This window comes from Rhamphochromis sp. 'chilingali', assembly GCF_963969265.1.
Source record: "Rhamphochromis sp. 'chilingali' genome assembly, chromosome: 12".
In the NCBI taxonomy this organism is placed as follows: domain Eukaryota; kingdom Metazoa; phylum Chordata; class Actinopteri; order Cichliformes; family Cichlidae; genus Rhamphochromis; species Rhamphochromis sp. 'chilingali'.
In genome coordinates this window covers 13151794-13179292 of record NC_137939.1, presented here as the reverse complement: position 1 = coordinate 13179292, position 27499 = coordinate 13151794, and the positions used below count along the sequence as shown (strand labels likewise).

At 39.8% G+C, this 27499-nt stretch overlaps 1 protein-coding gene across 1 annotated transcript in view; it reads right to left on the bottom strand.

Moving 5' to 3' along the window:
* The window catches only part of chchd6a (coiled-coil-helix-coiled-coil-helix domain containing 6a), a 74794-nt gene that overhangs the window by 15497 nt on the left and 31798 nt on the right, over positions 1-27499 (bottom strand). Inside the window, exons 6-7 of the mRNA XM_080898682.1 lie at positions 19081-19151; positions 6439-6574 (exon numbers count right to left, since the gene is read on the bottom strand). Coding sequence (XP_080754808.1) covers positions 6439-6574; positions 19081-19151 — 207 coding nt within the window. The remainder of the gene's footprint in view (positions 1-6438; positions 6575-19080; positions 19152-27499) is intronic.

Sequence of the window (27499 nt, the reverse complement as noted above, 5' to 3'; positions counted from 1 at the left end):
ATCAAAACGATGAAAAAATATTGCTGTAAACAGTTTATTTTGTGACAAAACGAAACAAACGATAGCGTGATATGAAATGATAGATGTTTTCATATTGTCATCTGATATATATCGTTATATTGAACAGCCCTACAGTATCTAGTATAATACTTATGCTTCTGTGAAATATGTTTCGTATGACACAAACTTAGCAAAGATCTAAAGTGGCACATTATTTAGATGGTTCAGATTAAAGGACTCTTTCATGTGTATTTTCCATCTTTTGGTACATTTTCAGTCTGTTCTGTTTCTCTGCTCAGATATTCCAAATGACTTTTACAAATCTCTTTAGTAGCACTCTCTCATGTCTGTCTCGTTTCTTGCCTTTCACTCCTCTCTCCACGGTGAGCGTGAGCGTCTGACATTGATCAAAAGCAGGCTGTCTCTTAGATTGAGGCTAAATGACTTGAGAATCCCACCAGCCACACAGACAGCATGTGTGTGTGTGTGTTGTGTATGTATTCACATCTGAGAGTGCTGATAAATGACTAGAGAATCCCACAGAGTGTCTGGACAGTGTGTAAGCGTTACATGTAGTAGTGCCCACATCAGGCACAGCCTCCCAGAGGATAATGACTAGAGGTTGTCTGCACCGTCTCTGTGGGATCCTCCGCTCATTTGTCATCAAACACACAAACACGTGCACACGGGTACACATAAAGATGGAAGCATAACCCAGCAGGAAGACGTCTGCGATATGCATGTCCGTCTACTGACCTGCTGTGGCACTGATCACAACACATCACAGTCACCTCTGCTGAGAGACAAAAAAGGAACAGGACCAATTTTGTCCCAATTAAGTCCTCTTTCACTCACTTAAAAGCTCAGGAATGAAAAGTCACCATGTGTTTCTCTCCCCTCTGGAGACGTCCTTATTTCCTATCATTATTAAATAACTAACCAGCTGTAGTGTAATCTCTCTTGCATGGTCCAGTCCACTGCAAAATTTTGAAAGGATTAAAACTTTGATTCACAAAACAGAAGACATTACTCATCAGCTCTGCTTATAAGCAAGATGAAATACATTTATGAATTTTCCCCAGGTTCTCTGCCTACAAGCCTTCTTAAGATGCAGTCATTTTAAAATACATTAGAAGAGTAATGTTTAGTTTATATCTGTACAAAAGCTTTACATAAGCATATTTTGTACTCTTTTACGCAGTCATAAAAACCCTCATTTGTCACACTATCACAGTAGCTGTTAGCCAAGTGGAAAGTGTTAGCCGAACAGTGTCATTAGCAGCTGACAGATTTTTCGTATTAGCAATGCTTGGTTTTCTAGCACAACTAGAAAACCAAAGTAGGCCTAGCTGATAATTATGCTGCTCAAAGAAATGAAGTGAATGACACAAAGTCAGTTATGCTACAGCCTGAGGCACAAACTAAATGATGGTGACTGTGGGCAACGAACTTGTGATTGAAATGATTTTGATAACAGGAAGCAGGTGTGCGACCAATCGCACTGAGTTGCTGTTTTAAAAGCGTCTTTGGTGCATGAAGATGCAGATAAAACATCAGTGAGATAATCGGTAGGCTATCAGTTTGGGATTGAATGGGACCAGTTTGGAAATTATGTGCAGTCTGTTTGTGATAACACAGTGATTAACTCTATTAGTTCAGCCAGAACCTCATAGATTTGAAACAGAAATTCTAAAAAGGTCATACTTGCTGCAGGACAGCACTTGAACTGCTAAATGACAGAGGCGCTCGGCAATACCGCTTTTATCTAGAATACAACCATATGGCAAAGAGTTTAGCCGAGTCCCAAAGAAACCTGCTGAAAATGGGTTGCACTCATCGGTGGTTACGTACTCAGAGGGACTGCAACATGTTGGTAATCTGTCTGCATTTTTATATTAGAATGCAATTACTAACAAACCTTCATATGGAGTTTATAACCAAACTCCACGAACAAGAAACAAATGGCTGTCAAACTTTAGCAGGTAAAATGGTTTCACAATGGTCTTAACAACAGGACAGACTGATACTCTGTAAGTTAAAAGCTCTTCTAAGCAATCAACTTTGAAAACTATCCATGTGGTTCTGCTAATTGTTGTCTCACTAGCACTTGGCGAGTTTACTGTGTCACTGCTACTGCACTGGGAAAAAGTTATCAGCGATAACCAAACTAACTGTGACAGCTTTTAAAGACACAAAACGGAGGAAGAACTTTATAAACTTCCAAATTGACAGGGTGAAAGTCAGGGAGATGCCTCAGGGGCCAATCAAGAGGAAAGACCTTGATGAGTAGGTTGAAGCAAGCTGCAATGTAGCAAGCTATTCACGCGCCACAAACACACACACACACACACACACACACGCATATATGTATTATTATGCTCTGCTGTAGTCTTTAAAGACTGTCTTCAAAGAGTCTTCCTTCACTCCTTGTTATCTCACACCAGCTAATATATGGAGGAAAGTCTCCCACTCTCTGTCACACACACACACACACACACACACACACACCAATCCTAGTAAGCAACGAATATAAGAACATAAACATTGCTGCATATTTAAAAATGTGAATTTATGACTGCATGCTGTCATACACGACATAAACAGAAGTTCAGACGCTGCTGAACGAGCACACGAGTGCATGTATCCATGCACACAATACAGCAGTACAACAGCAGAGGTATCAATGTTCAGCAAGCTGATTATCACACGTTGTATTACTGTGTTCCAGGGTAAGCCTCACTGCCCCTGAGCAATACAGAGGAGATGTGAGCAGAGACCAGCATGAGATAGTAATACGCTGCTCGAGTGCATAATGAGCAGCTGTACCTTCAAATGCTTCTACCGTACAAACTTTGCGAGTAGCCCGTCCTGCAGCTTCCTCCTCACATTTTCTCTCTAGCGTTCTGTCAACTTGTAGCTGCTGCAGAAATGTACACAGGACTTTTCGATGCTGTTAAATAAAACAGCAGTAGGTTGAACTCAATATTAGGCGGTGCCAAAAAGTGAAGTATAAAGGTTCAATTTTTCTAAGTGAATGTATATCTGAGTTTTCCATTGTGGATAAAAATATAAGGGAATGAGAGAGATAAAAAGAGTGAAGATTCAGTAACTAGTAGATAACCCAAGCCAAATCATCAGAGACAGACTGATGATTCATCTCAGGAGCCTACAGAAGTAAAAGGAAAAAAAATGGTATAAGGAATCCAGCCTGTAAAAAAATCCTTTATTAGCACCAAAACAAAGAAAAACTAAGAGCTCAGAAAATGAGCCAGGCAGAAATGAAACTGACTTACTGGAGGTAAAGTAACTCCAACTAACTGGAAGTTAGATCAAATTTAAAAAGCTTTATATGCCTCTCTTATTTCTTTCCAATTGCAAATGTATTCTGTGATATTTAATCATCAATTAACTTTGTTAGTAACCTTTAAACTGCCTTTTGATGCTCCAGCATCTTTTTATATTTATCTTCAAAAACCTGCACAGCTCAGTGTAACGTAATTCAGTCAAATCACTGCTTTTCTATGTGTGAGGCTGAACGGCAGTGAAACACGAGGAATTTTAAAAGTTACTTTAAAAATGATTTGACACTAAAGATGAAGGACAAATCTGGCTGCAATGCCTGATCACATAAACTACATCCTCTGGTGGAAAAAAGAGAGCTTAAAAACATGATAAATAAAATAATCATTAAAAAAGCCTATAAAATCTATCCTCACTACTATATAATCTTATTTACACAGTCAGACAGTGTCTACAGAGTGGGTGGTTTGGTTTCATACCCTCCTAAAATTCTGCAGACGTTATTGCTGCATCAACTGGGTGATGCTCTCTTGTTGACTTAAAATCAGACCAGCTACTTCATTAAGTCTTCTTCAGTTCCAAAGAACATATAAGAATGTTAATATGCATGCTTTCAATAAAAATATCAGATTTAAAAGATCCCCAAATACACTAAAAGGTCAGTTTATTAAGTACACCAGTTCAATTGCTTGTTTACACAGATATCTGCTCAGCCAATTGCATGGTAGCAACTCACTGCATGCTTTAGGCATGTCAAGATAACCTGGTGAAGTTCAGACCAAGTGTCAGAAAAGGGAAGAAAGGTGATTTAAGTAACTTTGAATGTGGCATGATTGTTGGTGCCAGACAAGCTGGTCTAAGTATTTCAGAAACTGCTGATCTGCTGGGATGTTCAACCACCTCTCGGGTTTACAGAGAATGGACTGAAAAATAGAAAATATCCATCAATATGCCTCGTTGATGTCAGAGGTCAGAGGACAATGGCCAGACTGCTTCAAGCTCATAGGAAGTCAACAGCAACTCATAAATTGGGCAATAGAAAAATGCTGTTTGGTCTGATGAGTCTCCTACTTCTGTTACAGCATTTGGATGGCAGGGTCAGAACAACAATAAAGCATGGCTCCATCCTCTCTTGTGGTCAAAGGAGCTTGCAAAGAAAAGCGTCTGGACTTCTTTAAGTTGCTTGAAGACGTTTCACCTCTCATCCGAGAAGCTTCTTCAGTTCTAAGGTCCTTTTGTCCCTCTGTGGGGGGGAAACTCTCACTAGGTTTATATCTGGGACTCCCCACCATTTGACCTTAGAACTGAAGAATCTTCTCGGATGAGAAGTGAAACGTCTTCAAGCAACTTAAAGAAGTCCAGACGCTTTTCTTTGCAAGCTCCTTTGACTACGATGACCTGGATGACTGAGAACCTTCACAGACATCCTCTCTTGTGCCAAAGATTCAAGCTCTTGCTGGGGATAATAGTGTGGGCAATATATTCTAGGCAAAATCAAGCCCCTTGACTGAGTAATTAACTGACTAATAGACTGAGTATCTTTTAATCACCTCAGCCTACCCGAGTATTATCGTTGACCATGTTCATGAATTTATGACCAGAGTGTATCCGTCTTCCGGTACTAGTAAATTGCACCTAATAAAGTGACCTGTTAATGTATATCCCTTTTTAACAAGTTACTATACCTCTCAACTGTCCCCAAACTGCATCTCAAAACACTGCACAGATCATTTTGTCTACAAAGTGTTCACCGCACTTTCAGGTGAAGGTCTGAGAGTGTCAGAGAGAAGTAGCGTCAGTGGGGTTTCTGCTGTTAATTTAGTTAATGGCAAGGCAGCTAATCAGACGTGAAGAAGGCACTCTGCTGTTTCGAACCTTTGTATGAGCAATTATGTTACATGGAAATATGGCTTAAAAAACCCCCAAAACAAACAAAAACAAACACACGCCTCAGTGACAATGCTTGAAATTTAGCACTAAGCGCCACTGTCTGACAAAAAAATTGCTATTAAGGCAACGTATAGTTAAGGGGCTGTGTTTGTGTCACTCTTTTATACATTGTTTTTTGACAGAACACATCAGAGCATCTTTATTAGCGGTGCAATTTTGGCACAGTTCTGGCCTCTGCGCAGAAAAATCAAAGTTAACGATAAAATCAGCCACATAAACCAGGCAAACTCTAAGGGTCCTTCTATTGTTGCAGGGACACCATCATCAAGTATTCCCCTGCACTTCCTTTGATGACAGGAGTGCATTAAAGTGTTAGGTTGGATTATTTGAAGGCTATACAGACAGTCCTTTTATACTGGGAACTGAAGCCTGAAGTCTCATTAAAGCCACCAGACTCTGTTGACAAAAACAGTAATTTTCCCCTCGCAGAAAACGGGACATGCTCAATCTGTTCGTTTGTTTGTGGTATTGTGTGACTTTGGTGTTTTTGATTAAACGTGTTAAACTACCTAAGTCACTCAGCGGTACTCCTGCAAGTTCAAATTGCTGTTTTGGAAACTGGCTTCAGCTTCCTGTCCTCAAAGGCTGTCTAACAGTAAAAGAATGGAAATATTTTAAATATCACATATGCTTAAATCAAGGTGGCTTTCAGTGATGTCCCAGTCCTAAAGTATGCACTGCTCAGCTTCCATGCATTACCCCAGGCTGCTTCTCCAAACCAGGTTGTGCCGATCCCATCTACTGCAGGTAATAAATCAACTATTGAAAAGTAGCTCGTATAGCCCAACTTAAAAAAATAAATAAATAAAAATCTTAGAAAAACCTGAAGCGACTATTAAAGAAGAACTTAGCAGTGAGGGGGCGGGATTACACATTTTTTTAAGGTGAATGACTATTAGTTATTGTAATCTCTCCTACTCTCCTACTACTTCATAAAAATGAATAAATCCTTATAAACAATCTAAATGCATTTTCAAAATAAAAGCACTTTTACTTTAGATTATTTTGCATCTGTAGAGGAACCAAAGTGCAAAAACGATAGGTGAAGGCTATAGGTGGAGTCCTCATAACATGTAAAAATAAATCTCAAATCTTTCTGTTTTCAGCGTTACATTTATGACACATTAACACTTTGCACCATCCCTGACACTTTTTTATTATATCTTTGCAGATTGAAAAAGCTCTCACCTTTTTTGCAGCATTGATACACTGCATGTATTCTTTGGCCAGGTCAGAACACTTTAAGGTCTGGTCTTTGTTGTCCCTGTAACAGGATAAAATCTGAGCCTGCAGGCCAGCACACACTGCCTCTGTGTTGCGAGGCCTGCAAAAGACAAGAAACAAGAGAGACGGAGTGAAAAAACTGTCATTTTTGTACCTCTGTTTCTTACTGCTAGTGTAAATTAGGCTTTCAAATAAAAATAAAAAAAAGAAGAAGAAGTAAACTCATCACACTATTCATTCAGATTCTTACATCTTCTGTAAATCAACGTTTCATTCATCAGTTTAGCTTTGATTAGTTGATGACATAGTATCAGTGTAACATGAATTCAGGTAGGTCAGCTGCTCAGAAAAAGAGAAAAATGCTGGATCACAATTAGGGCTGCCACAAACGATTATTTTGATAGTCGACTAGTCACCGATTATTTATGCGAGTAGTCGACTAATCAGATCATCATCCACTGGACGTAAAACTACAGCTTATTGCACCAGCAGCATCTGCTCTTATATAACTATCATTAGCTTACAGCTTTAAGCTTTTAAGGTGCTAACTAAAAATAAAGACAAGATGATAGTTTATTCAATTTTAATGAAATTTGCAGATTGTTTCGGTAAAGTTTAATAAACTCCTTGCTATCTAAAATATAACAGGACACCGGAGTATATTCTCCAGCATCTCACACTTCTGATAATCAGTTGTCTGCTTGACGTTTATTCAGCTGTGTAAAAACTATAACTTTAATCTCAGCCAAACCGATTTACTCAGGAACAAATAAAATACTACAAAAAAAGCCAAACAATAACATTTTTAATTTATCTAAGTGACTCATATATATTTAACCTGAGTCGCGAAAGACGGCGGTGGGTTTGAAAACAATTTGCCGGGAGTCCGGTGTTCTCACGGCGCTAGTGACCTAGCCCCCGGCTAGCTATCGAGCTAGTGGGTAACAGACGTCTCCGAAAACGTCGGAGCGCTTTTGAAAATATGTGGTGTCCTGATAAACTGAGCAGATATTTGAGGTTTACACAGCTACATTCTCGCCTGAAAATATGTTAAACGTTTATTTTGTGACCCAGAAAGAATAATAAGAGTAATATTAAAACTAACTAGCTACCGCCATTGTTGGAAACTAAGCTGGGCCGCGCTATGAATTCTGGGACACAGCTGCTTCTTCTTCTTCGGGGTTTAACGGCAGCTGGCATCCTTGTACATGCTGTGCTGCCATCTTCTGTTTCAGTCCGTTATTACACTCTTAAATCCTGCTATTATTCCTGCGTCTTTTGCGATCTTACAAAGCTTCAAACGACACGTCGACTATTAAATCAGTCGTCGACGATCGTCGACGTAATCGTGACTAGTCGACAAATCGTGGCAGCCCTAATCACAATTGAAACAAAAAACAACTTAAAAAAAAATCAATACTCTAGCTGTCAGTCTCACATTCATGACTGACTTAGAGGGAAGAAAAGCTGCAAGAAAAAGCATCTAAAATGCATTTACAATCTATGAAAGTTTACAAGTATCCAAGAGAGCTGTCTATTGCTGTTTTGGTGGCAGCACGGCTATTTTCAGCAGAAAAGCTCCAAAAACCTGTTATTCACCAACTCTCCAGCAGCACACTCACAGACAGACACTAGCCTGTAAACAAAGGAAGGCAAAAAGCAGAAGCTTGCACAGACAGACGAGACAGAGTCAACTAGAGTGACTAAACAAAACAACTTCATCAGCTCACTTTGTTCATGGAATTCATTCATTGAAACATTTCAGAAATGTGGTTTTTTGATTACAGTTTTAAATACTGACACAAAGAGCCTTTTTGGAGAACATTACATTCAAAATGTGGTATGCACATCATAGTCTGGCATCAAAACATATGCTGTGTGAAATTTTGTCATAATTGCTTAATGAGAATTTCCTAGTTATGGCCAAAACTGTGTTTCGGGAGGTCGCAGTGATTTTGTGCTTAGATCACAAAATTATAATCAGGAGTCAAAGGAAACATTTGTACCAGACAAATAAAAAAGGGCCTCCAAGTACTCTTGGGGACCTTATTTAAAAAGCTTTTATTAGCAAAGTGCATTTCTAAATGCTGAAATTATTCTTTTAAACAACAGCAAGCTGTCCGAAGAACTTTGTCTGAACTTTTCCATTAGACAAATCCCTGTAAAGATAAAGGTCATCTACAAAGCATCCTGGCATCCTTAAAGAGATCATTGATGATGAATAACTGTTAATAGAGGGGAAGAGGATCTTTAAGACTGCTACCAGTTTCTGAAGCAGCAGAGAACGAGCAGGAAAACTAAGTGACAGTAAACTAATGAAACACTGCAGGTTAGATCACTCAGGCTTTGTGATCAGTCTCATTAGAGATGTGCTCACTTCCTGATGTAGCAGCAGAAACAAGAAGCCCTCCGAGTATTTACTTTAAAGGCAACGGTGTTGTACTTTGTATATAAACGTTATGTAAGAGTAGGTCATGGATAATAGGCACTGAATTGTAAATAACTGGACATGAAGCTAATAAGTTAATACTTTCTTTAAAGATATAATATATTTGGGGGACAACTTTAAAGAAAGGTATCCTTAAATGTAAAAGCGAGGTCAGAGGTCAAGTGTGACATGTTATTTTAAATATTTATATTATACTTTCTGTATGTTGAAAATAAAGTTTCCAAGTTACGCATCTTTTCGTCAAATTTAGGCCGATAAATCATTAAGATGACATTGAAGCCGTTAGTGAAGGTGAGCCAAATTTTAATGAATTGTTAACATGAGCCCACTCTACACCCTCGCAAAGCTATTGTGTTTACAGACAGAATGACAACACGCACATATGCAAACACTACCAAAAACATAACCTTCTTGGTAGCAGTAACAAAAATGATCACATCACTGACATATTTGGTGAAAAGTGGGGAAATGCACCAGTGCAGCAGCGAGGACTCTGGTCTATCACAAACTTCCATCTGCAGAAGGATCCCACAAGCAATTAGAAGCTTTCATATTCTCTTCTTATTTCCTCTGAATGTGGAGGAGAGAACAGGACTGAGCAGTCTTAACAACATTAGCTGCACTGAAAGCTGGCTGGACACGCCAAAAAAAAATTTTTTTCCCGTGAAGGGTGATTAAATCAAGTTCAAGTTCAAATTTGCCACATGCAGTGGCAGGTTGCCCTGCAGTGGAATGAACCCGCCCCCCGACCTTACACACACAACAATCAGGGAAGCTTTATCATTTTTTAGGGACTCATCTCGTAAAGCTGATCAACTATGGTTACACCATTAACAATTAAGACCGCATGAAGTTAGCAGTGTGTCCAACTTTAATCTCAGTTGTGTTATAGGAGGTTTAAAAAATAAACTCACTCTTTAAATTGGGACGTTTACATCTTACCCACTTCATAAACTGATGTGAATCAAACAGCTTTGCAGCAGCTGTTTTGTTGTACTGGACCTTTTGCATGACAGACACTGAAAGGATGGAGGATGAGAAATAACTGTACTATGCAAATCACAAATATGCCATTTCCTCACTTAGAGGGGGGGGAAAGCAGTTGATGGTGCTTTCAGTGCTCCGGCACAACTACACTTTCCACGGCTTTCTCGTTGCTTTAGAAGTTCTTAAGTCTTCTTAAAAGTACTTCTCCCGACTCTCCACAGTTTTTCACCTTAGGCCTAAAATACTTTATAAACATCTTTACCAATTTCAATTGTGTCACCTGTCTATACCTGTAACAATACCAAACAACAAACTGTGTTGTTTAATTTTGAACACTTGTTTTACAGCTGTGTTCAAGTTCAAGTTCTGGGTTAAAGCTGTCTTTTTAATTTTATTTTGTCTCAGATCAGAACAAAAGAAACTCTTTTAAGAAAAAGTAGAAAAAAATGGGAGTGAAGATAAAAAACAATTCACACCTAGACGTGCCAACCTGTTTGAACAACCTATGGGGTGTATAGTACGTGCTTCACTGCGAATCGTACAATTAGCGCTAAATCGTACTTAATTGAGTGGGCAGGATCATTCTGATCAAATACAGCAGAAAAGTGTGCTTTGAGAGATTGAATTAGCCGTGTTTAATTTGATATGTGGGCTGTATTATAATTTGTCTTTACCTGTCTATCTGTGTGATTGTTAACTACGACAGGCTTGCTGCCTGGGCGCCTCGCGGTAATGGATTCTGACTGATTGAAGCAGAGACAAGAGAGTTATGTACACCCACGCAGGTATAGACTGGCACGTGCGCACACGTCTGCTGTAAACATCAAAGGGCGCCGTGCATGCACGCGCTTCGCTACATGCCAACACGTCGATCTCCGCACTGTGTCCCTGCTCGCTTTCTCCACGAGGAGCGTTTAACACCGGATTTAATTGAAAGCCAAATTAAAGACTCTTTTAGACTTTGACTCATGAAGAGAAGCTGACCCCATCGTTTCAATTACAGCATATCCATATCCACGCAAACACTTTATCATCAGGAAAAATATCATGGATGCGGCAACGGAGTTTATCTGAGCGCAGGTGATCGAGGTTAAAGAGGAAAACGAACAGAGATGAAGAGGAAAAAACAGAAAGTGAGATAGAATGATGGATGGAATGAAGCATCAATTGGCTCTCTTTTAGAAGCCCATTTGAAGAAGATGACAGCCTATCAGATTACTCGGTTCCCCCCAAACAACCTCCAATGGTTTATATCTCCTGATTAATCGCTCTTCTTCCACTTTTCGCCTTCCCTCCAACTCTGTCTTCTTTCTTACTTTTTTCTCTCCCTCGCCCGCCCTCCTCCTCTTTTTTTTTTCTTTTTGGTCCCACCATTAACAACACAGAGAGTACAACACCAAAGTGTGCCATCTTTATCTCCCCCTCCGTTTGAGGCCGCCAAAGATAAGGAACTCTCCTTTAATTTGAAATAAATGGCCTTCATCAGGGAAGCCAAAGCCTCCTGATAGCGCTACGTGGTTTATTAAAGGCGCTTGAAGCAGAAAATTGGTTCAGCTGCAGCAAAAGCTAAAGCTCTGTCCACATGCTACACCAAATTGAAGGTGAGGTCTTAAATCAACAATATTAACTGAGCCGCTTACGAAAATAAATAAATAAGAGGAGGAGAGTGAGCGGGGTGGGGAGTGGTGGGACTTCTTTCTTCTTCTTCTTCTTTTTTTTTTTTAGCTGGAATGAGGTAAAGTGGCATCTCTGACAGCCCGCTGAGCCATGTATGGGGTTGTTGTTGTTCATTTTCGTGTGTGCGTGCTGCAGAAGCACTCTAAATGCGAGTGGAAATAGCAATTTTTACATTTTTTTGGAGGTGGTGGTGTGGTGGGGTACTCCACGCATCTGTGAGCAGTAAATATGACAAAACATAAACAGTAAGATTAGTCGCTTAATTAATGGTGCTGCCCATTATTTTTAATCTCCGGCAGCGAAGGCGGAGGCGGGCAGAACACAGAGGCCTCAGACTTCTGGACCACGCAGCTTACCAAGACAAAGAGAGGGAGAGAAATGAAAGGGTGAGAAATTGGAAAACGGAAGAGACACGAAAACACACCAGTGACTACAAAAGCCTCCGGGAAAGCTACGAGACTGATAAGGAAGATGCTTTTATCACCTCGAAACCGCGCTTCTCTCAGAGTTAAGAGTGATGTTTTTGTGTTTTTCCTTAATGGCTTTGGCTATACATATGAGGCACTGTTTGTCCTATACACCATTTTATTTCTATCCTGTCAACTACAAAGGGCTGGTATCTCTAATGTGTTTCAGGCAAGTAATTAGAAAATCGTGTTAACATCTCATACAAATAAGCACCCGAGGAGAGAGAAAAAAAACAAAAGCGGAGAGAATCAAATGCTGTGACGTAGTGTAGGAAGTCTGGAATACCTCGTGTGTGAGCAGACACATTGCTTTGTTATTCCAGTAATAGCCTCCAACTACAATCATGCTCTTAACATGAGCTATATTTCAGAATTAAATTACAATAAATGCATTTTTTAAATTAATTGGAATAAAGGTTGACCTGGAGGTTTTGTCAGCTATTTTTGTATATAGTGCTAAAAAAATCATAATAATTTATGTAAACAAAAGAAAATCCAAACAATGCTATAATGTTGCTATAATTTGATTTTTTTCTTATTAGAAAAAATCAAACTTTACTTCTCATTGTGGCAGTGGTATGCGATGTGATGTCACAAAAAACCATTAAAAATAATGTCTTTGTCACATGAATAACAATGTTTTGCTCTCTTTTCTTTCCATAAATTTAAAAACAAGGCAGGGTTTGTTTTAGGGCACTGCAACCATGTGATAGACAACTTGTGCAGTCCTGCTTTTTCCTGTCAGGCTCCGTAAACCAATCAAAATACCAAGGTGGTGATGGTGTGATGAAATGTTGTGAAAAAGACAAAAACGTATGGAGCCAAACGCAGCACTCTCAAGATGTAAATAAACTTGAAAAAACCTTTAATGTTTCTTGGTCCAGGAAACTCACAAAGCCCAATTTTTAAAAGCTAACAGGGCACCAAGCCAAGGAATCCAAACTTCCAGAACATACCTGAGGAAAAAAAGGCAAAGCAGAGGCAGAGGAACGCATGCAAGCAACAACGCAACACAGGACAAAGGAAGACTGGCAAAATATACAAGAGCTAATGAGGGAAGAGGAGACAGGTGGGGAACAAAGCTTAAGATAATTAACATAACGAGACGGTGGGAGGGAGGGTGAAAATCACACATGCACAGGGAACAACAGTTACCAACATAAAAGATCTAAACAAGCTTGACGCAGGAGAAGACAAAAGAGAAGAGAGGGATGAGACTGATGGAAGGAACAGAATGGAAACACAAAAGGGGAAATAACTATAAACCTGAAGTCATCACTGACTTAATGTAAGACTATTAGCAAGACTAAAAAATAAACCATAGAGAATATATACAAACTTAAGATAACCAAGATGTGTAAACCCAAGTAAAAAAACCAAAACAAAACAGAAACTCTATTAATAGTAAAATAAATACTGACCAAAATTCTAAAAGAAAGAAAAACTGAAACATAAATCAAAAAGCATAATGAACTCAAAACCTCAAACTCCTGGGTCCAACAGCAAACGGTGAAAAAGCAAAACAAGTCCATAAATTAACGGCCGATCTAATATGTGCTCCTGTAAACAAAGGAGGCAATGTGTTGACCAAGAGCTCTACAGCAGTCTAATCTTAAAAACTAAAGTCTAATTAGCTTTGAACCAGAATCAAAACTCTGTCTCCCAATAAGGGAAACGTGCTAACATCAGAGAAGTTCTCCTATGACAGCAACAACAGAAGGTAAACAAGTTATCAGGTAATGACATTTTGGTACACTGGAGGTTCTGAATCACTCCGACTACTCTTATGTTAGTGGTTTGATTAATACTGATGTGGTGGTGGAAAAAAAGACGATAATAAGAAAAAGAGATAGGGCAGGACAGGTGAAGAGGAAAACAGCTACAGAGAAAGGGTTGCCTCTTATCTCTAGCTTGTAGCTTGTAGGCACCTGCTCCCTGACAGCTTTTCAATTGACTCAGGGCACATATGCTCTTCCCCCCTATCTTGTTTCTCTACACTCCTTCACTCATCCTCTCCCATCTCTCCTATTCCATCACAACCGTAACCCAGAAGAGCGGGTCCACTATATAGTAGTGCTCAGACTTCACTTTAACTTCCGTGTTTGCGAGAGACAAAGGACTCCCTCTCACTTTTGTCAGTCCTTTAACAATGCTGCACACATCATTTCACTTAGCCTTCCACAGTGGCTCTGATGACTGTAATGCAAAAGATTTCCATAAAAATGTATACTGTAAAGAATCCGTCTGTGTCCATCTGGAAAACGTGCATAATAGAAATAAAGATGAATGCTCCCACTCGGGCCCAGCTATCTTCTAGTTTTAAAATAAAAACCATATATTGTGTAATAATTCATTTATGCCTGTTCTTGTTTTTGTAAACTGTCATCCTATTTTTTTAATCACCAATTTTAAGTTGTACTTAAACTAATAAACATCTCATTTTAATACTATTTTGTTGTTTTGTTAAACATTATACTCCAAAGGAAACAGGGCAAAAAATAAATAAACAATCTACTGAACAACATCATTTCTCATTCTTCACTGGAAACGGCAACTTCTCAAATCCATTCATGCACGAATGTGAACCCAGTCTGCTATACCAGAGTGAACTGCACAAATATCCAAAGAAACAAAGATTATAGCTGGGTGTACAGTCATTGCCTGCTTGTTGTGGGACATAGTAGTGAATTTAGTTTTTCGATCACAGGCGGTAAAAAACTGTGGATCTGTGTGAAGGACAAATCTGTTAAAATTCAGACTGCAGCAAAAAAGATTCTGCTATCGGGAAATACTGAAAGTAACAGGTGATATGATTTTCCATTGCAGCTCCATTTCAGCTGCACCCTAACTAATGTCGAAACTAACCAATAATTTGCTGATCACAAATACAGTCTGCAGCAGGCAGCTGCCTAAAGGTTGTTTAAGGTATCTAAGATAGAGAAAACAAGAATATACAAAAAGCTTATATGTAGGGTGCGGATCCATCTGTAGCTGATGCGGAGCCGATTTGTACACCCAATCTTACACCTAATCTTCATAACTTTATTTGACAGCATTTCTATTCAAATTCAGGTTGCTATAAATCTGTTTGCAATCCAGACTTGTATTTGATTGGCTTTTCTCTTACAGCACAGCAACAACTTCAAACTAGGTTGCTTATCTATCTGGACTCAACTCGTCGGCTTTATGACTGAGTGATCTCTGTTGACTGGTACGTTCTGACACATGTTGGAAGAATCTGACAAAGGGTGGCTATTAAGACTAGTTGGACTGCCACTGTAACAGACAGCTGGCCTTGTTAAAACACCTTGGATTATTGACCCGAGTGATCTGATGTGAGTATACAGTATATCTTGCCTGTCTCCATTTCACTCCCATTCGACTACTCTGAAGAGGAGGCCGTTGTCATCACAATGCCTCTTTCACTCCAATTCTACTGCCAACGTGTGAAAAACCTGTCAATTTAGAAGAAGAGTTTTATATTTGCTAAGTGAATATCAGAAACTACATCAATCTCTTTGTTTCAGAACAACAATGTTGTTTATGAAACGTCTACAGCCACAGGACATCGATATGAGACATCATTTATTTAAACATTTATATATTTTTTTGTGGCAGCTGGAAAACAGAGAGGCCACATGTGGTGCACTACTCATAAAACTGAGCTGCTCTGAACTACTGCAGAAATCTGTTTTAGATTGAGAGCCATTGACTGACTCTTCTAACAAGACCCTACCTTAGTTTATCTCTTACTGTCTGTAATCCCACTCTAGGAGAGTAAATAACCTGCCAGCACTTCAGTTTTAGGCTTGTGAAACTGATGGCTCTTCAAAGCAAACTGCAAAATTGTGCAACACTGTTAACCAACACGTAGGAACATGAAAAGGGGGAAAGTGGGAGGCTGGGGGCCTCGGGGACGGGTTTGGCAATAATTAACAGCTTATTTTTATAACATTTGCTTATTTTGTGACAATTTGACTGATAAACTACCACACAAGCCTACGTCCTACTACAGATATCAACATCACAGCCCATTTCACCAACTACTGAAACTGTATTTGGACAAAACTTCTAACAGTAAAAGCATAATAGAGGTCTTTCATCAAATGTACGAACCATATATATAGTAATTTGTATCAACATGACATATGTGGTTGCCTGGTTAGTGGAAGGACAGACAACAGCAAGACAGTACATGATAGTTCTCTTTGTGTGTTAGGCGCGGGCAGATAAACTTAAACATCTGGGCTAAACAAACAGTCCTTCACAGGAATCTGCCCAAGGTACCGCAATGTGTTATTAATAAAGGCTGCAGACCTGCCTCTTTCTTTGCCCCTCCCTGGTGTACCATGTACACTGAACTGTCTGACAGATGTCAATGATAACAATGCAATCTGGGGTAATTCCTGTAGCCACGTCTCTGTGAAACACCAGTGCGCTCACAGAAGTAGGCTTTTTTCTCCATCAGTCTCTGTTGTCTGGATCCATCTCTTTATACACACCATGTATCTCCGTGTCAACCCCTGATTTCTGCGGGAATTCCAATTTGTCTGGACTGTCATGAAACAATAGTGGAATGAAAAGTGGAAATAACCTGGTTAAAATACGTATGTAAAGACTTGCAAGTGTTGTATGTTTTTCTGATTTACAGTACTTAACAATTGCTGGCTACTTGAACTGTAGGTACCTGTGATAAGTACTAGTAGATGAAATGGTATGCTATAATCAAAATGTGAACTATGCTTGAAAAATCTTTCTCATTACATAAAAATGTCTGAATCTGGTTAAGAAATCTGGAATGCAGTGAACTTCTAGAAAATAAAGGGGAAAAGTAATTTGTAATTGGCAGGCCTGAAGAGTTGGACAAAGAAGGCAAAGCAATGAAAGGCAAGGGATGATAGGAAAGTTACTGAGGCTGCTCTATTATGCTCCATTGAGTTTGACATTTTAGAGTGCTACAGGTTGCAGAATTTCTTACTCTCTTCATCTTCTTTTTCCTTTCTCACACACACACACACACACACACACAGAGACGCGCGCACAGCATGGTGACACATTGGCCCTGTGCTCTTTGGCTTCCTCAAGCCCCAGAGTGCTGCCAGCCAAAGCCAAGGATTAAACTGTGGATTAAACACATCCCACACATACCAGCAGGCATAAACACGTGCTTATACAAAGCACAGAATAACACGGACAGTGGAGCTTGGGCGGTTTACGAGTCACCCACATCTTATTTTACAGTAGCTTTGTTCTACTGCTCAGCACTCAGAAACTTCCCTCGGATAGTTTTAAAAACTAAGGTCTGCCTGAAGTTTAATATAAAATACGTTTCTCTCAATTCCACTGTTGGAGGATTTCTGCACAGTCTTCCTATGTCAGTTAAATCAGACTATCGATGGGTATAAAGCAGTACACTAGTACAAATTTTCAATTTTGTGTTAGGGTAAGATTTTCATAAACATTACACAACTGTTGCCTGTTAGTTTCTTTGGGTGCTTTTAAACAATACTGTTTAGTCAAGATAAAGTGAATAAATACATTTTCCTCATTGTTACAGATAATTTATGTGGTCTGAATACAGTATTTGTCCCTTTTTGGGTACAACCACACACACATCAGGTAGATAAAGCACCTGTTCTGACAGAAAAAAAATAACCCACCGTCAGTGTACATGAGCTCCTGCAGTTGATAGCTAGTTCAAGTTGATAGCTTCCAAAATACAAATCGAGCTTGTGCAAAGCCTTCCTGTTGTGTTTACTCACCTCCACTCAACACATATGTAAAGCCAAGGTTAAAAGATTTTGGAACTAACAGCAGATAACCCCCCATAATCTAAAATAACACGGTGAACAATAAGTTCAACAAGATTTAGACAAAACCCCTCCAAGCAAGCTTGTTAAATAATGCAAGGAGCAGGAATAAAAGATTACACAGGTAGGATACAGCCAATTCTTTTATTTCAACCATCTAAGGGAAAGGATGTTTGGATTTGTTTTTTGTTTTTTTTAAAGAGAGATTTGTGAACTATTCTGACAGGCATGTATAACAAACAATTGTCCTTTTTTTTAATTTTTTAATTATTATATAGGTAATAATGCTGTTTTCAGATGGCTGAACAGGGCAGGAAGTTTCCTAATATAGTTCCCAAGTGGACTAATATCCTGGGTCTGAACTGAGCACTGCAGAATATGTTTGTACACCCAAGATGTTCAGTTTTTGAGTTTTGTTAAAGCATCTTCTGTCAGTGAGTTGACCAATGGCTGTCCTGCTTCACGGTGCTCAACGTCCTCATTTAGTTCCCATGTTCTGTGGCCATCAGACCGACTGGGCCCAGTTTCTTTCTGGTCCTGTGTTTGTCACAGTCGCTCCCTGAATTTCTTTGTTTTTTCCTGCTTTGTTAATAAAAATTGCTGTTCAGTGAATCTGAACTTTGAACTACCAGTTAGCTGTACTGAGAGCATTCGGCCTTTAACAGCAAACTCACTTCTGGCTTCTAATGCAAATGGAACCTGAGATGACCCCCCCCCCCTTAAAAAAGTGAAAAAAGAAAAACTGATTTCAGCAGCAACAATTAACTACCTTTTCCCAGCTGCGGTTCATTAAAAGTCCACTATGAGAAGTGAAGATGAGGAAATAAGGTATTGTTAGATGCAGCTTAATCAAAGCAGCCAATTAAAACATTTATCACATTTTCAGTTTGCTCTAGGGTAAGAATGCAACTGGTTAAACAATAAGAAAAAAATATTACAATCTATTGCCATTAATTACTCAACTGTGTGCATGGATAAGTGTGAGTCACAGTGTGTATGAGTGTGGGGATGGGTGGGTGTGTGAGGCTCCAGGAATCATATCTCCTCATTTTTGGACTCCAGATAAACGTGTGTCTGTGTGCATTTTAACAGGTCTTCATTTTCCGACACCAGAGAGCAGAGAATGAGCCTCGGCCTTAGCGCGAGGGTTTAAATCAGGTCGCGGTTAGGGTAACTGTATAAGATGTGCGGGTGTGCGAGTGCTTGTGCGTCTCACCTGACATTTTCTTCCGTCTTGGAGGCAGCTTGGTGGAACTGTTCTTTGCTTTGTTGATACCTTTCCAAATTCTAAAGACACGCACACCAAAAACAACAACAGGGAAAAAAACAGCATTAGTAAAACGTGTGATTTTGCAGCGTTAATGTGTGTATTTGTGTGCCTTTGTGACTGTAGTATTGTAAGTAGGGCTTATAAAGTGCTGATATATACATCCCTGGGACCGTTCAAGATACCTTTCTGTAACTGTGCCCTCTGATAACTAAGATCTGGCAAATGCAGAAAGAGATGTATAATGTATTATTTAGAAAGTATATGTTTGACTTTAAAAGAAACACTATTAAGCAATATGAAGGACTCGAAAGCTTAGCATGAAGATAAAAGCAAGTGTTTGTGCTAAGCTAAGCCAACAGGCTCAACTATATTATAAGCAGCATATCTGATTTTTTGCTGCACTGCGAGCATAGACAAAACAAACAACTATGTATCACAATTTTCCCAAATTTAAGCTTTGCTATTTCATTAAAATAGCCGCTCTGTTCCTAAGTCATATTAAATTGGTTCTCACTTCAGACTGTGCCCATATCTGACTGAATAATAACATTTCTGATCGTCATTTGTCCATCAATGATTTAGGACCCTTTTTTTCCCCTCAAACCTCATCTTTATAACTTCCCAGATTTTCCTTCCAAGTTCAAACTTAGGAGTCTGACTTCCATTAGATAGCATTACCTTCACATACAGGACCTATTTTTTGTGATTCCAGCCTCTTTAAGCGGAACTAAAGCCTAGCAGTGATGAGCTGCATTACTCATACATTTTTCAAGAAATCGTGATTTCTGATTTCGCAGCTTGCCTGGTGAGTACCAAAACCCAGGCAAGCAGACAGTGGTATTATAACAAAACAAGCAGCTAATCCACAACAACTGCAGCCTCTCCTCTGCTGATCCTCCCAGCTTAGGCCTTCCAGCACCCTGTATCCCCCACAAATATTTACCCAGCAAGCTGTACCAGCTTTGGAAGGAAGCATGGAAGGGAAGAAATCGAGAAAAGGCAAGAAAGAAGGTAAGACAAGAATAAAGAAAGAGAAGCAGCAGAAGGCATGAAGGTAAGTAGCAGGAAATAAAGAGGGGAGAAATATTTTGGCCTGACATTTATTTAGTACAGAGTTGGGCTCAGCATGATCATACAGTCATGTGAAAAACTATAGGAATAACCACAGGAATTAAGAGGGTAAGAAGCAATCAGCTGCTGCTAATAAAATGTACCTCATCAGTTTATCATCAGCGAGTATGAGCGCCTCTAAAAAAACTTCAATAAAATTCAAGTATATCTATCACTATCTTCAGCATACATGGGTAAAAATATCTATTTGAAGTGTACAGAAACATGTTTATTTCAAAGCAATCAATGGCACTTCTTGTGACTGAAGCAAGAAACACAGCGTTGTTGGCCTGGCATAGTAGACATGGGTTTCAGTGTAGCATCTTGAATCACAGGCAGCAGGTTTATCAATATATCCGTACTGCTGCGTCAGATGGCTGCAAGGATTTAATGAACTACAGGAGAGATTTTCCCCATTCAGCATAAAGTAGCTGTGGACAGCTAACGATTTCTGAGGATCAGTTCAAAGTCTCTCATTTTTGTAACTAATCTGATGTTAGCATTGTGTTGCGCTGTAAGAAATTGTAATCATTTGTGTCCCTGTTGTCAAAAGACACCCTGCAGCAAAAATCAAGTATTCACCTGGACCATGGTATAAAGGGAGTTATTTTCCAGCACCTGCTTTTCTTTTTTCTTACACCACTGCTTAACCGTCATCATTCTCCTTCCTTCTCATTACCATCCTTCCTCCACTCCATTTTTTCTTCCAAACATGTGTTTTCCCCTCCTTCCACAGATTAAGCATAATATTGGAGTTGCTTTCCACCATTCATCATTCCTTCATTATCATCGGTGATTAACTCAAACATACTGTTTAACTGTGCTTGCCAAGATGACGTGATGACATGACACTAGCTGCAAAGCAATCCACCAATTTTGCTTAAGTTGAAAGCAAAATTCTCAAACACTGGTTGCACTATTCAGAACATAATCCCTGTCCCCAAGAAACCTAGGATCACTGGACTAAATGACTACAGACCCGTGGCTCTGACATCTGTGGTCATGAAGTCTTTTGAGCGCCTGGTTCTCTCCTTTCTCAAGACCCTCACGGCCCCCCTCCTGGACCCCCTGCAGTTTGCATACAGAGCCAACAGGTCTGTAGATGACGCCATCAACATGGCCCTACACTTCATCCTGCAGCATCTGGACTCCCCAGGAACCTACGCCAGGATCCTGTTTGTGGACTTCAGCTCTGCCTTCAATACCATCCTTCCAGACCATCTCCAAGGCAAGCTTTCCCAGATGAATGTGCCTGATCCCATCTGCCGGTGGATCACTGACTTCCTGACGGACAGGAAGCAGCATGTGAGGCTGGGAAAGAATGTCTCGGACTCCCGGACCATCAGCACCGGCTCCCCTCAGGGCTGTGTTCTTTCTCCTCTGCTCTTCTCCCTGTATACTAACTGCTGCACCTCCACCCACCAGTCTGTCAAGCTAATCAAGTTTGCAGATGACACCACCGTTATTGGACTCATCTCGGACGGGGATGAGTCTGCCTACAGGAGGGAGGTTGAACGTCTGGTGTCCTGGTGCAGCCACAACAACCTGGTGCTGAATGCCCAGAAGACAGTGGAGATTATTGTGGACTTCAGGAAGCACACAGCCCCACTCCCCCCCATCATCCTGACTGACACCCCCATCACCTCTGTGGACTCATTCCACTTCCTGGGTACCACCATCACCCAGGACCTGAAGTGGGAGCCCACCATCATCTCTGTCATTAAGAAAGCCCAGCAGAGGATGTACTTCCTGAGGCAGCTGAAGAAATTCAACCTGCCAACACGGACGATGATGCAGTTCTACACTGCAATCATCGAGTCCATCCTCACCTCCTCCATCACCGTGTGGTACGCTGGAGCCACTATCAGGGACAAACAGAGACTGCAGCGTGTTGTGCGCTCTGCTGAGAAGGTGATTGGCTGCAGACTCCCATCTCTGCAGGACCTGTACACCTCCAGGACACTGGGGCGTGCAGCTCGGATCACAGCTGACCCTTCTCACCCTGGACACAGTCTGTTTGACCTGCTCCCCTCAGGCAGGAGGCTCCGGTCCATTTGCACCAGAACCTCTCGCCATAAGAACAGTTTCTTCCCCTCTGCTGTTGGACACATGAACAATAACCGTATAACTGTTCCCACCACTAACACATGACCCTACGCTGTGTTCACTGCATCATTCCATGTTTGGCACTGATCACCACCTGCACTCATGTATATATCTATCTATCTACTTAGCACTTTTATTTCTTATTCTCATTTTTATTTTCATGTCTATTTAAGCTTAATTTATAACAGTATGTTTGCACTGAAGCACCGCAGCAATTTCCTAATGTTGTAAACCCGCTCAACATTTGGCAATAAAACCCTTTCTGATTCTGATTCTGATTTAGTCCAAGACTATGTCAAAATCCATTTTTACTGAACCATAATTGACCCCACCCTATTTTTTTTACCTTTATATTTCAACTTAATTCTAACCAGCTATAAAGCGTGTATTAGCTTCTATCAACTGGTTAGACTGAGCAACAGATTTCAGTTTGTATTTCCATTAATTTTGAACCAAAATTGAAAGGATTTAAGAAAAACAACAACAACAACAACAAACAAAACAAAAATGAATAAACTGTGAAGTTTATAACAAACGTATAGTAAGTAGAATATGTGTCCTAACAAGCGATACCACTGACAGTTTCCACAAGGTGATTTTAGCAGCTATAACAGGAAGACAGGCCACGATCAGTTTAAAATAAAATAAAACATTTTACAGGTTAAACTGCTCACTGTATGCACACTGTAGTAGGACCAGAGAACATGAGCTTATTGTTTCTTACACTTTAACCTCCTCGTTGATTCTAACAAGACTATTACAAAAAAAAAGAAAAACCATCATGTTGTATTCAGTAAGACTTGGAATTAGTCAATGAGGCCTTAAACTCATAAAAATGCAGGGCAACCATTGTTCAGGGGGTTGGGAAGCTCATCTTGTAACCGGAAGGTTGGCGGTTCGATCTCCTGCTCTGTCTGTCTTGGTCATTGTGTCCTTGGGCACTTTACCTACCACCTACTGGTGTTGGCCAGAGGGGCCGATGGTGCAATATGGCAGCCTCGCTTCTGTCAGTCTGCCCCAGGGCAGCTGTGGCTACAACTGTAGCTGCTTCCACCAGTGTGTGAATGTGAGAGTGAATGAATAGTGGAATTGAAAAGCGTTTTGAGGGTCTCGAAAAGCGCTATATAAATGCAATCCATTATTATTATTAAATAAAGTCTAAAGTTATTCCACACTGGATTTACTTTTCAGATGTGGAAATTATATCCATATGGAATCTATACCAGGAAGTACTGCATGGTACATCCATTCGTGTTGTTTAACTGGAGGTTGGCAAACAATTTACTTTAGTATATGTGCATTACTGCCACCGGCTAGTGGTAGCTCACATTAAAACAAAATCCTGGTAAAAAAAAAACAAAAAAAAAAACAACAAACTTCATGCAACGCTGATCAACTATTGTTAAAATCTTCAAAATGAGTTTTCATTTTCATGATATCCAAGTATTTAAGTCAAGTATTTTTTCAAGAACCAAAAAAGTGGAGCAATCAACGTAAAATGTTTCACAGACTGACAGGATTTGACACAGCTAAATCTGCGTCATTCAGTTTTAAGGGATTTGGCTACAACTAACAGGCCACCTGAAGCTTTAATTGCCATTTACCCTTTTTTTCCCCCAATAGGTTGCTCATTATGTTCACTTGCTCTCGGTCCTGTACACCATTCAACCCAGCAACCTTTTGTCAGTTTTTCTTCTATACTTCAGCCTGAATAGCTGGCCTCAAAATCGCACCAATGCTGCAGTTTATTAAAAGCATCTCTTCCCTTTTTTTTTTGCATCTTTTCCATCTAAACTGCGTTGGCAAAAATGTCGGCTGTGTATAGAATTGAGGAGAACACACACATATGCATGGCACAGGGATAAAAAGAATAAATAACAGTGGTGAGCCAACAGGCTTGTTAGCTGTGAAAGGTGGCAACAGCTTTACTTTACTGTCATCAGTCCAAACAGATTTGTGCTTCTCTGCTGATGATGATTGCAGCCATTTTCCCCAGCTGTCTACACATGTTTACAACTACCCCCGTAACTATGGGAACATATTTCTTAAATTTGGTGAATTGGGAAAACTGAAGTCAAACGCAGTTATGTAGATGCTTTTTCTTTCTATACCAGGAGATATCACAAACACTGATCCAGAAGTAGGTGGCAAAATTACTCTTCACACACACACACACACACACACACACACACACACACACACACACACACACACACACACACACCCTTTGATCCACCTGTAAAACAAGCAGTCTTTTAACCCACACACACTCCCACTTCATGTTACACTGATTTGAGAGCAGCAACAGCATTCACTGAACAACACAAAATAGTCTTTAATGGTTTCACACCATTAACCCTGGACTATGTGTGGGCCTACATGACATTTTCTTTATATGCACATGTATGTATGACCTATATCTTTAAATAAATATATTTTGTCATCTATGTGGGAACAGAACAGGTTTGCATTCAGTGGATTCAGAGTGGGTCTCCTGGTCAGCACAAACACCAAAAGTAATAGTTTCTAATATTGAGAATGCACTTAAAGCAAACCATCTCTTGCTGTTGTCTATATGTGAGTAAGGGCAATGTTTGGGAATGATTTGTACTTCTTTCAACTGCTCAGATTCTAATGGCTCAGTCACACTAGAGTAAAAACATCAAGGCAACTTCTATGCAAGCAGGAGGGGAAAATAAATAAATTCAACCACTTACACGTAGAACCGCTGAGCATGTCATTTTGATCGCATAGAATTTAATGTAAAACAAACAACAAAGGTAGCAAGCCAGTTTACCTAAGAACATATTGTTTATTTAGATATTTTGCTATTGTGTGTTTGTGCTGCATCCTTTGTTTACAAGTTGTATAATGAATTCTAATGTACATTTTAACTTTGCTACCTATAACAAAATTGTTGTAAAACATTGCAAAACTAAAAAAAGCCCTATAGCGTACATACTTATTCGGTGAAATCTTACTTATACTGATAAAATTAACCTGATCTTCTTCATCACTGCTGCTGTTGTTACATGACGAGGTCAAAATGATGGCAAGTTTGCTGCATATGGTCGGAATAATCTGGGTGGTCCCACGGTCTCAAAACTACTATAACCCTAGTGTTATGCAGCTGTACAGCTACAGCTGTTTTAATAGCGGGATCATATCACACAAAAAGCTACAAATGTTAAATTCAGCTAAAATGTTTTCCAAAAACATTTAAAATATATGTATTAGATATTTTATTTAATAATTGGGGATCGTGTTCTATTCCGTGTTATATCCTTGTGTAATTTACCACCTTCTCTGAATGGTTATATAACATAATACAGAATAAAAGCACAGCATGTAACATTTAGTCAACAACCAAAGTTTGCAAAACAAAAACAAAGAAAAGAAAAAACATTTATTTGAATCATTTTTCTACTTTTTCAGTCTCACTATGCCTTCTTCTGGACACTGCATACTTGAATGTTGCTGGCTGGATTTAATGGTGTGTGTTTACCACAGTTATAGCAGTGCTCCTTTTGCTCAGGAAGAATAATGAGGCAACTGGAATGTTAACCACAACTCTGCAATGTTTAGTAACATTAACTCATTATGAAACTGCTATCTTCATCTCCAGATGGGTGCAGCCTCAGTGGAAATACTGCAAACAAGCTCAACTAATAAGCAGATCCGAAGCCCTCGCTGCCGCATATTGAGCAGACAGCTTTTCGCAGGATGAAAGCGTTAAAGTTCGACTTGGTTTACATAAGGCCCAGAGTGTATGTGTTTCCATAAGAAAGTGCAACACAGCAAAAAAGCGGAGGGGTTTTTTTTTTTTAATGCAGTACTCGAGGTCTGATCAGAAGAGCAGCACAGCTCCATTGGGCTAGGATCACACATACAGTAAGCGTCAATGTGGGTGTATATGTATAAAGATCTATATGTTTACACCTGCATATGTGTGCGCTTATATTCCACCTGCTGTGGGGATATAAATCTGTCATGAAAATCTGTTATAAAAAAAATGTCTAGAAAAAAAGTTCTAATATTGTAAATTTATTTTATTAAGAAGGCAACGTTCATTGCTAGCATGACCAGCTAACACGTTAGATGTAGGGTTATGGTAAATCTCCAGAGAATGAATCAAAGTCGATGTACTGTCCTCTGAAATAATGAAAACACAGCAGTGTGTGTCTGTGTGCATGCCGTCCGAAATATTCTCTCGCCTCTGTTTGGCCAGGAATAAAGGTACTGCCTTTGGAATGATTTGGAGTGAAGCAGTGAGTGTGCGTTTAAGTGTGCAGATATTTCTGGTGCACTACATAGAGGCCCCTGCTGACAGCCTGTCAAGCAACCTGTCAGACTTGGAGGAGGATTATTATCTCCTTCTGTATGCTCTATTTCCACCAGCTTCAAACAATACTCCATACTGTGACAGGAGAGTGTGACAGAGAGTGCAAGACCACCAGTGAGAGAAATAGGAAGGGGGGAAATAAAGGAAGAATTAGGGAGATATTAAAAAGTGCTTGCCGAACTAACAAAATATATGCTTCCACGGCAGATAAATGTTAGTATTGATTTTCTCAAATGAAAGACAGACGCACTTCAATCAGGTTGTCCAGTTAAGTCGCTCCTGACATTGTCAAAATAGTGGCAAACGATTTTTCTTGAGCAATTCGTTAAGATGAAACAAGACTTTTAGGGTCAGTTAAAGTTCAAATACTATGTTTTGTGTCTTTAAAAGCAAAAGCAATACCCTATAGTACAGTGGGGTAAAAAAGTATTTAGTCAGCCACCGATTGTGCAAGTTCCCCCACTTAAAATGATGACAGAGGTCAGTAATTTGCACCAGAGGTACACTTCAACTGTGAGAGACAGAATGTGAAAAAAAAATCCATGAATTCACATGGTAGGATTTGTAAAGAATTTATTCGTAAATTAGGGTGGAAAATAAGTATTTGGTCACCTCAAACAAGGAAAATCTCTGGCTCTCACAGACCTGTAACGTCTTCTGTAAGAAGCTTTTCTGTCCCCCACTCGTTACCTGTATGAATGGCACCTGTTTGAACTCATCATCTGTATAAAAGACACCTGTCCACAGCCTCAAACAGTCAGACTCCAAACGCCGCCATGGCCAAGACCAAAGAGCTTTCGAAGGACA